Here is an 11,357-nt window from a genome sequence, read left to right as displayed (position 1 = left end):
TCCTGCTGAAAAATACTTGTGATAGTCTCTGGCTAAAAATAAACATTGTGCCAAGAGGAATGTCATGCAACAATAGCACGGAGCGAAACAGCCTGTGCTGTCCACTGGGCTAACGCCACAGAAACACCCACCCAGCTTGCTTAAAAATCTCCATTCCCACACAAACACTTGCCTCCATCTGTTGAACACTTTACAACTGGTGGGAAGTGGTAATTTGGCAGCTTGCTAGTGATTTTGTAGAGAAAAGGGAATTTGAGCACCTGGATCCCAGGTGTTCTGCGAGGATCCCCAAGGAGTGCAGGGGGTCCCTGGCTCAGAGAGGCCAGGGATGAGTGCCACCCACAGCCCCCTGGCACTGGGGGTGGCACTGCGACCATCTGGCTATGGCACTTAGGAAGGGCAATATATGATTCAAAGTGAAATGCAAACACACACACATAAATATTTATATTTATATATTTATGTATTTAAAGTGTGGTGACTGACCTTGGCAGCTGTTCTGTGTGCGAGTTCTCATCTCAGTGAAGGATTTCAGGCAAGCAGACAAGTTAATAGAACACACATCTCTAAAACCTCCCACACGCTGCAGCCCACCGTAACAACCCTGCTGCCTCGGCAGCTCCTGGCACTGCCAGCCTGTCCTTTACTTGCACAAACTTACACACCAGTCCAAGGAGCTATTTCAGAAGAGTTTGCACCCCTGGCACTGCCAGCCTGTCCTTTTACTTGCACAAACTTACACACCAGTCCCCAATCCAAGGATCTGTTTCAGAAGAGTTTGAACTGCTATCTCAATGTATCCTGCCAGGCACCAGCCTGGCTACTGATTCCCACATCCAGGTGCCACACAGCTGGGAGAGCTGAGGTTTTACATGTCCTTCACAGGAGCAAAACAGGAGTCTTTATTTCAAATTAATCAGAACATATCCACAATTAACATAGATCATAGATCTATCATTCTTGAAGAAGCTGTAAGCTGCTCCCATAAACTTCATTGCCGTTCTGGTGACATTCAGGTATGTCCCAGGAAATGAAAAGAGTGCTAAAAGAAAATACATGTTCTCCAGAAGAAAGTGGAGGGAGCCTGGCCCTTGTAAGGGAGCAGGGGTTTGCAGTGGCTCCCCCGTGGCAGCAGATGAACAGCAGCACCGTGCTGTTATTTTTGCTCTCACAACATTAGAGAGGCCTTTGCATGGGGGCTCAAGTGCAGAGAGCAAAAAACAAAAGCTCTGACAGCAGAGGTTTGGGAACGAGAAGAGGCTGAAGTTCTGAGCTCGAGCAGAAACACCCTGACAAGGCACGAACACTGCTCTGCAGATCCCGCTGATCCTCGGGGCTTACTTCCTCTGGTCAGCTCCCCAAATCCTTCTGGCACAGAATCCTCCCAGCTGCTCACTTTTATTTCAGCTGCCTTCCCTTGTGCTCTTTGTTAAGTGCCCAGTTTCTCAGATTTCAGTTTCCTGCACCAAAGGCCACTGAAATACCCCTCTCAGGTTTCAGTATAACACAGGCAGCAGGGCTAAACCTCTGCTGATCACGGTGCCTGCTCAAGGCATTCAGGGAAATCATTGCAATCATGTTCATTATGAGCCCTATTATTGCACTACACAGCAAAACTAATTAAATAAAGCAAGCTGACATGAAAAAGAAATCATTAAAAGCTCATCTTGACTTTGAGATTGTACCAGCCTGAATTGCACTTCAGGATAGATGGAACCAGGCAATGATCTAGAGATAAATGAACATTGCACCCATCTGGGACACTGTGAGGATCAGCCAAAATCAAACTGCAGGTTTCAGTAGATGACTCCCATCCACAGAGGTCCTGCACTCTCATGACTGCATCCTTCATCACTCAGACTGCAGGAAAATCATGGGCCAGGATGCTGTGATGGTCTTGTTTTAAGAGCCTGGTACTGGAAACCAGCAACACACAAATTACTGACCTTGCTGAAGTTCTACTGGGTGGCCTCGCACAAGTTTCTGTTTCCTTGGGACACACTTATCCCAGCTGGCTGCACGAGAAAACTGTTGTCATCTACACTAACAGCAGACTGTGGAATACAAAGATTACCTGGAGCTGTAAATGCAATATGGATAAAATGCATGCATGGATTGAATACCTCAGCCTTGGACCAGACCTACCCCAGGAAGGGTTGTCTGCAGGCTTTTTGATTTTAATAAGATGTGCTCACACTGTAGCATGACCCTTGCTGTAAGGACTGCCATTTGTAATAGCTAAAAATGTACACACTTCATAAATAGCTGCAATACAGAGAACTGTAGGATCAAAGAAGCATGTGGACAGAAAAAGCCCTCCCAGACCATCAAGTCCAACCATTCCCCTGGCACTGCCATGGCCAACACTGACCTCTTTCTCCAAGTGTCACATGCACGTGGCTTTTAAAACCTCCATATGGGAAAATAATTAATATAACTCTCTAAAAATAATAAAATATATATTGTAATGTTCTTCATAACATTTTACATTAAACTTGACTGCAGTTAAAAAATTAAGAATGGTACACCAGATATTCCCATACCTGCAGAGTAAATCCATTACACCTGCTGATGTTATCCAGGGCTAATACTGATCAAAATCTGCCTTCTCAACTTGAAACAAAAATGTTCAGAGTAAGAGGAAAGCAGTGGGTGACACACAGAATTAAAGCAGTGCAATGTTTCTTACCTGGTAAATCCATGCTTATTCTGTTACAACAGATAATTTTTTTCATTAAAACCTTTGCCTCAAGATCTGACCTGGGGGCTAGCTGTGCTAGTCCATGGCTACCACCAGGATGACACTGCTTTTTTTGTCTTGGAATTCACACTGCTCCCTAAACCACAGCAGCTGCTGCTGGCCCAACCTACCGCAACCTTTTCCACAAGCTGTTCTGTCACTGCTTTTCCTCATTCTCTTTCCCCAATACTTATGTGCCAGAAATAAACCCACTTCCTATTTTTATCCAGTTTGCTTTCAGTAATGAAATCAATACCTGGTACTCAGGGAATTCAGAGCAAATGCAATTGCAACAGTTAAAGTGGATAACCATGTTAAAAGGATGCATTTTGCTGTTGCCAAACACTCACCTGGCAGCACAGCAACCCTCAGGGAAGTCTGCACCAAACAAATTAAGGTCTCAAACTCAAGATGCAAAGTCTGCATCAAACACGATTCTCCTAAAATCTTTTGTGCAACAACAGATGAATAAATCATGCAAACAGGATGATATACAAATGACAACTCCATGCCCTGTGACTACTTTCACTTTGTGACTTAAAGGGTTTATCTTGGACTTGAGTGCTCCCCAACCTACTGCTTCCATTGTTTAACTAATATTTCATACTGACTTTTAGACCCTCTATTTGCTCAGAAAATCTTATTCCTTTGAAGCCAGCTCCAGCAATTCCCAACCTCCACATTTAACTTCTTTGTATCTCTCCTTGGAAGGTTTATTAAGGAGGAAAAAACCTAGAGCAGGTTAAAGAAGGGTGGGTAATGCTCAGGGGACATTACTCTGCTGCCTCGCAGGTGGCATAAGAAAGGTGCCATTTGGGATTTCAGTCAGCAGGGAGATAAACACTGTCATCATGAGACATTAAATAAAACATGAAAACCCACAGAGACATCCAAGAGAAAAAGATGCATCAGCTAAATCACGCTGATACACTGCACAGCATTCTCCCAAAAATAGCAGAGTTATCTGTCTGGAGATGGATCTTGGGCATCTAAACTAGAAACAGGAGGACTTAATATTAACTTTATTTGCAGAAGGGGGAGAAGGGGAAGTTTCTCTGAAGATATGTGCTGTGGTGCCACTCACAACAAACTTCTCTGGCTTTTCCTCCGCCCCACCAAGGACAGCAAAGACTGCAACAGCTCAGTCTAGAGAAAGACAAGGTGCTGCTTTTTGCATGGCACACATCAGTCAATCCGTGGGTAACAAAGAGCTGGCAGCTTCTCCATCACACTGCCAGCTTCCAACAACTACTAGGGAAAAAAAAAATCATTATCTCCTGATGACTGGTGTTGACCCCAGCACTTACGAGTCACAAGGGGAAGAATAATCACTCATGCCAGTCTTTTTCCTTCTGATAAAAACCAGGAAAGGATAAAAAGTTGCAAAACAAAAGAGAAAAATGTATTAATGCCCAAGACATTAAATTAAAAGCACTTTTAATCATTTTACTTCTACCTAACTACTGTTTGAAACTGTATTGCAAAATGGCAGCATAAAAAGAGAGAAACACAAGTTGTTGTATTATTCCACATTGCTGGAGCTAATATTGTACCCTTTAAAAGCTTTTAAAGCTGTTTTCAGCCAAAATACAATTTTTTCTGTATTGTATTCTGAGAAAAAACTACAGGACATAACATGCAACCCACAGAAGGTCACCATCCCGGCAGGTTCCAGCCTGGAACCCCACCTGGTGGGTGCTGTGGCCAGGATAACTCAGCGGAGGCTCAGACCAGGTCCGATCTCCCAAGCCATTCCCAGCTGCAGGCAACCAAGCAAGCTCAAGTGATTTCAGCTCTTTAGTGATTATCAGCTCTGTGATTTCAGCTCTCTTGGCTCGCTTGTGGCCGTAGCAGACGCAGGGAGAGAGAGGAGAAGGCTGTGTGAGGGTCAGGATTCTTTATTAGGGTGTTCCACAAAGGTTCTCAGTGACAGCTCTTCTGCCGAACCAGGCAGAATTAGGGGTTTTATACCCTACAGGGGTTTGGGAAATTGTCCAACAGCAAGGGTCAGGGCAAGTGACCTACAGGCTTACAGAGAGATAAGCAGGGTCCCAAAGTGGAAGAGAGGGGCTTCTAAGGCCCGGGTCATCACGACTTGGCATTTCCTAGCTCAGGCTTCTGCCCTCCAAGGAGGCCTTGCAAGCCCTGGGCCTGCTACAGGTCACCAAACAGTGTTTTTAGATCTGAAATATTTCCCTATTTTCATCAAAAGAACACTTTATCTGGATTTGCTGCTTTATTAATGTTATGCAATTTCTTCATTTCTACTTCACTGAGATCAGAGAAGAGATCTGTGTACTTTTCCCTTAGGATTCTTACAAGCTGGGAAGTAATCAATCCTCCACAAATGAAAACAGGTTTGTTCAAGTACTTTTCATTCTATAATCAGACTTCTCTTTTTGTCTTTGTAGGCAGATTTCATCATAAATTTGCTTCCTAAAGTTCAGCATGTCTTCTACATCTTTGTAGGTGAGCATTTCTTCAACAGACAAAAGCTGAAAGCCATTCAGTTTGAAAGCTGACTTGTGCTGCACAGAATTCAGCATGTTCAGCGACATCCTAACTGATTCACTCAGAGTAGAACAAACAGGGAAAATCCTTGCAGTCCACAGCCCCAGACGTGTGTCCTCACTGGAGAAGAGCTGGTCTGAAGCCTCTAAGCTCCAGAGGTCAAGGCATTCTGGTAAGCTGGCTCCAAAAAACTGGAGGGAGTGTATATCTGACAGCAATTTCACACTCTTTTTCAAGTCGTCGCCTACACTGAACACCATGGTGACATACTCCACTCGATCAGTAATTTTCACACTTACTGAACTCAGGAAGCAGTTTGAGGGTACATCTACACTGAAATTTATGTGGGACCCACTAACAATGCTGCCTCTCCCTACTGAGACCCCGGGCCCAATTCTGGAGTACTCAATGACAGAGCCAGGCCCTATCACGCACCCGGGCTCCAGGACGCTCTGGATGACACTCAAGTGATCCAAGGTCTTGGCTGTGTCAGGGAAGATGCTAAAAGCCACAGGCTGCAAGTTAAGCTCGTATCTCAGTTTGCTCTCAGCAGTAAAATGAAACAAATACTCCTGAGTGGTCCCAATGTGGTAGAACTGGGAGTTGTTGAGGACTATGACATTCAGGGCAGTGCCTCGCAGGAGGGAGTACAGCTGCTGCCGCATTGCCACCAGCCCTGAGTCCTCCTTGGAGACATTATTTGTGTTTTTGGTGTAATCTGGAGTGGCTCCAGGCCCCAGGGCCTGGAGAAAGTCACCATATGCATCTATTTCACAGCAAAGCGTGCCCACGTGCTTGTAGAACTCCAGCAGCTGCTGGGCAGTGCTGTGGTCAATGTAGAATACACTGTCTGTGTACACACACTCCGAGGCCCTGGCCGAGTCTCCACAGCCCCCAGGGGAGCCGAGCTGAGGGCGATCCCCCCTCACACACACTGCACCACTCTGCTGCATGGTCTCCAGGTCAGGCTTGTGCAGGAAACGATAGCACGATCCGTATTCCAGTCCTCCCTTTCCCGAAAAACTGGACGGATCTAGCACGAACACGCCGTGCGTGGTCCCGACGGCCAGATCCGAGGGGTGAGCCAAGGCAGTAAACCCAGGTCTGTCCAAGGTGATGGTTTCTGTGACCCCGGCGCTGTACAGCTCTATGTCATCCGCACACGTGACGAGCACCCCGGGTTTCATGTGGCGCGGGAAGTCGATGTACATGGCCAGCTTCAGCTCCAGCATCTGGTACGCGGGCTCGCCCAGCGGCAGGGCTGTGAAGATCTTGCCCAGGGCACTGGCATTTGGCAAACGCTGGCTGTAACCACCTGGAAAAAGACTCCTTTAGTCACACAGAGACACTGCACGTATGCCAGCAAAAAACTAAACCCAGGCAGCTATTTCACAGGCACACAAAAGCATTAACAACCTCCCAGCTTGGTCATACACCAAGTCTCAAAGCACATCTGACCTTGTGTCCAAAACGCAGCCTGCCTTACACAGCTCATAATAAAAGTGTGATTGATTTTGTTACCTTTTTGCTTCAGAGCTACCTGTCACTGACGTGACAAAAGGAATAATTACCTGCTTTTTGCTTGGAGGAGAACCACCACATTCCTGATGGGAATGATGAATCAAAAAGGCAAAGGTTTGGTCACAACACTTGTTATCACTTGGTTTCTTTCTCCTCTGCAGCACTGATGTTCTTCCACATCTGGAAGTGGCGTGACTCAGTGGATAAGCAGGCAAGTATTCAGCCTGCCCAGAGGCATGAGGAGCCCAAGGTCCCCCAGAGAGGGCTGTGTTCCTTAAATGGATGTTTCGAGGCAGAAATTTAAATCACACCTGTGAATCACATCTTTCTCACTGACTGAGCAACTTTAGTGCCGAGAAGAAATGCTGAAGTGACAGCAACATCTTGCAAGCAACAACCTAATTTCAAATGGTCAGACACGTGGGTTACTTTTCTCAGGGAACTGTATTTTGGACTCCAGCTCCTCTACCATTTTATTATTTTAAGGAAGAACAAAATAAAAGGTGTCACTTTAGAGCAAAATATATAAAACTGAATTTACCAGAATGGATTAGCAGCACAGTGAAGGAAGTCCACTGATCACCATACTGCTCTTCCAAGCACCGAAGGGCATGAAGAGTTGATCCACCATTTCCTAAAGAAAAAGTATTTCAGTATCTGTGAGAAGAGCTTCAGAACGCCTGTTCTGACAGGTGAGGTGTACTGCTGCCCAGCCAGAGACATGGGACAGTCTTTCTGCCGTATCATGGTTGACAGGATCATGCACAGATGCTGGTGGACAGTCCCTCTGGAAGTCTGCACTCTCTGAGGGGATGGCATCCTGAGCAGACAGCTCCAGGGAAATCTCTGTGATTTCCCCTCCCAGTCACCTTGCACAGCCCCACCATTTGAAGCCTTTAATCTATTAAATAGGCCATAACACAGCCACAAAACAGCTCCTGTAAGAAACAAGTCACATAAAAGCCGGCTAACAGATTCAAGGCAGTGTGCAGAAGTACTCCTGACATTTACAGTACGGAAATAAGGAAGATTTGGGATCTGAGGAAATGGTTTGGGATATTTTACAAGCTCCTGCAACTTAAAACTGCCAGATTCCTGAGAATTAGCCTCTACATATTACTCTACACCGCAGATAATACTGAGATTATTTAATGTGTACATCGAAATGAACAGGAATTCAGAATTACAGGATGGTATTACGAGCAGTGAGACCAGATTTACATCACCACTGCAGTGTACTACAGCATGATCAGACTGTTGAAATAACCAGGGTAAGTACGGATGTGTAACACAGGAGCTGGCGCTATCCCATACCCACAGGACCGGCTCTGAGGAGGGCACAGCTCGTTCAGCAGCACCACCGCGGCCCCACGGGTGCTCCCGCCGCCCGCCATCCCCGCACCGAGCCCCGGCCCGCGGGGTGCGGAGCGGCCCCACGCACCGATCCTGGGCCCCGGCGGGTCGGCGCACACGAGGTACCGGACGGCCCTGGGCAGCTGCTCCCGCCGCAGCTTCTCCGCCAGCTGCTCCCGGAACGCGCCCGCCTGCGCCGCGTCCGCCGCCGTCAGCACCACCACGTCCCACAGCTCGCCGGGCCGGGCGGCCGCGCCCGGCTCTGCCGGGCTCTGGGCGCGGCTCGGGGGCCGCTCCCTGCACCCGCCGCGGGTGGAGGCGGGCGCCCGGTTTGTAAATCCTGAGGAGCAGAGTCCGAGCCGCGCCCGGACTCGCCCGTTCGCCGCCCGCCCTGCCCGCTTCTCCGGCCGCGGCCGCAGCGCTCGGGGCTCGCAGCCGCACCTAGCAGGCTGCCAGCGCCTGCTCGCTCTGATAGCGACTGGCAGGAGCCACGCAGCTGAAGGTTTTTCGCTCTGCGGTTCCTTGCCTCGGATATTGTGGGGTTTGATCTGCGGGTTCCGTTTGTATTCAGAGTCTGTTGAGATTACAGATACCAGATGCAGTCAGAGGGGAATGAAAGAAGGCTTTGCTGTGATAAGATCTTATTGTACACAAATCTTACAATAAAAAGTAGCTGTAAAAGCACAATGGGAGCTACTGAGGGAAAAAAAAAAAAAGGATTTATGAAGTTAAAAAAATGTACGATAAATCCATAGTTTTTCGTGATTGTAAACCGCTGACAGAGAAGATTAAGGAAAAAAAGATAAATGCTTCACTGTGCTTCCTCAGTGTGAGGCTGTGGTGCAGGTGACAGCAGTCCTCATCAGAGCAGTGCACACCACAAAGATCCATTTGATCCTTCCTTGTGCTCTCGACTCACTCCAGTAAGGACGATGGTCTCTCCTGCTGGAACTGCGCCTCTGCTCTTTGGTACGGGGTTTTCATTGCTGGCAGCAGCGCTGCCCAGCCGTTCTGGCTTTTCCAGGAGTGCTTTTTTCTGCTCAGAGCCCAGGATCTCCAGGCCGTGCACATCTGCGGCCCCTCGCCGGGCTGTGCAGCGTTCTCATGCTGGGGAGCTGGACCCAGCACCTCGTGCTGTGACTACAGGACACAGTCCGAGCTGAATTTATCACTGAGCACCTATCCCCTCACTCCCCGCTGTACTAGAGTAGTGCAGTAATAAAACAAGCGCAGGCTTTTGTTTCTGAGCACACTTATTCCACCAAATTCCATCAAAATGTGTGAGGAAGAGGATTCCCACACCTGTGGTGTGAGCTATGCTGCCAGTGGAAGAGCCTGAGTCCCTCCAACACCTCAGATGGAAAGTGCTCAAGCCCTGAATATTTATGGGAGTGCTGAGATTTGATGTCATTTTTGTAATCTAAGCTCTTGCAGAGGCACAGTGAGAAACTACTTGTTCTCAGCAGTGATGGACCTGTAACACCAGACCCGCTGCTCAGCTTTGCCTGGCTTAAATAGTAACAAAATATAACTACTAAAGTAAAGTCTCTGATTTAGCTCAGATTTCCTATAATCCCACCCAGAACAGTAAATATCTGGTATTTCAAGGTGAATTAAATGTGTTGATAGGTGCTGTGAATCTGTGCTCTTACTGGTCCTTTTTCTCAGAACTAGATTTTAAATGCTGCATAAAAATGGGAGGAAATGTCTACATGGTTCAGGTGGCAAAAATAAACAGGTGTGGTGCTGGTTTGTGCCATGCAGGGAGAATTTCCTCACCGAAAGGGTGCTCAGGCTGTGGCAGGGGCTGCCCAGGCAGGTTGGGAGTGCCCATCCCTGCAGGTGGCACTCAGAGCCTGGGCTGGGGACAGGGTGGGCATCGGGCACAGCTGGGTCTCTGTAGGAGTGACAGGGTTAGGATGGATGGGATGGATGGGATGGATGGGATGGGATGGAGATGAGAGATCTCTGGAGCCAGGTCTGGAACTTGTGGTTGATTGCCAAGGGCTGGGTGCAGAGAGCTGCCAGCCACAGCTCAGAGCAGGCCAAGAGAAGTAAAGAGAGTGGTAAAGAGAGAGAAGGCAAGAGCATGGTAAAGAGAAAATGAGAGCGAGGTTCCCATTACAATACCATAACTCTTCTTCTGTGCTGAATATTCTAATTCTCACTAGCCAATCTAGTACAAGATACAAATCCTATAGCATTTACATACAACCTATAAGAATCATTACATTACCATACTATGTTACATTTTAAACCCTAAAATCTGCTCTTTGGACCCTTTCTGCCAAGCTGGCAGGGTCTGCTCTGACCCCTGGACCTGTCTGCAGGCAGAGGGGATTGTTCCATCAAAAGGGGATTACCTTCAACAGCCGTGCCTTTGTTTTCCAGTTGTTCAGTAACTAAGGTACCTCAAAGCTTGCCTTCAGTACCTTCAACAGCCGTGCCTTTGTTTTCCAGTTGTTCAGTAACTAAGGTATCTCAAAGCTTGCCTTCAGTTCAATCTCACTTATAGTTTCCATATTTTCAACCTCTTTTGCCAGGCAATCGTATTTATAAGGCTTTCCTGTTTCATCTTCCCCGGAGGCCATCATCTGATCCCAGAGGTGTTTTCCAGCCCCGCTGATCCTGTGACTCCGTGCCCAGGACCTGCAGAGCGTGGTCCTGCTCTGCTCCCCTCCCCTCTATCCCCACACCTGGCACAGCCCTTGTTCCTGCCTGCCAGCGCTCATTAGTGCTGTCTCTGCTTGATTAGTTTCCCAGTTCTCACACATGCAGTTACTTATGGTGTGGGTTTATTTTGCATAAATTATCTGTGTATCTGTGCCACAGTGGAAATGTCCCCACTGCATGCTGGTGGCCAGGTCAGCTCATGGAAAAATAACTTACATGTGTTGTTATTGGTATACTACTGTATATTAGTATAAATATTGTTACACTGGTGGTATTATAAAAAAAGGGGATACAATTCAGACCATGTGCCTGTAAATAACCTTTCCCTCCCTAAAATCTTTCTGGGTAGAAGAAATTATTTTTTTTAGCAATATATAATTTGGTAAAAAAGCTTCCACAAAAATAGAGGTAAACATTTTATAAACATTTTATTAAAGTCATATGTAAGAAAAATGTTAAATATTTTCCAGGCACATCAGTTGTGACTATGCTGGGCTTAGATACCTGTCAAAGGTAATATCTGCAATTTATTGGAGACAAAGCAATTGAAATGCTTAGC

At 47.1% G+C, this 11,357-nt stretch overlaps 1 protein-coding gene across 1 annotated transcript; it reads right to left on the bottom strand.

Moving 5' to 3' along the window:
• Positions 1–4,622: 4,622 nt before the first annotated feature.
• On the bottom strand, positions 4,623–10,716 carry FPGT (fucose-1-phosphate guanylyltransferase). The gene is made up of 5 exons (XM_041398348.1): positions 10,635–10,716; positions 8,214–8,699; positions 7,314–7,406; positions 6,823–6,855; positions 4,623–6,566 (listed from the first exon to the last, which is right to left on the bottom strand). Exons 1-5 carry the CDS (start codon positions 10,714–10,716, stop codon positions 5,104–5,106), a joined length of 2,157 nt encoding a protein of 718 aa, XP_041254282.1. The 3' UTR covers positions 4,623–5,103.
• Positions 10,717–11,357: the final 641 nt, after the last annotated feature.

This window comes from Onychostruthus taczanowskii, unplaced genomic scaffold, assembly GCF_017590055.1.
Source record: "Onychostruthus taczanowskii isolate IOZ18803 unplaced genomic scaffold, ASM1759005v1 scaffold144, whole genome shotgun sequence".
NCBI classification, from domain to species: domain Eukaryota; kingdom Metazoa; phylum Chordata; class Aves; order Passeriformes; family Passeridae; genus Onychostruthus; species Onychostruthus taczanowskii.
Note: the sequence above shows the minus strand (reverse complement) of the source record. Positions and strands in the feature narration are given on the sequence as shown.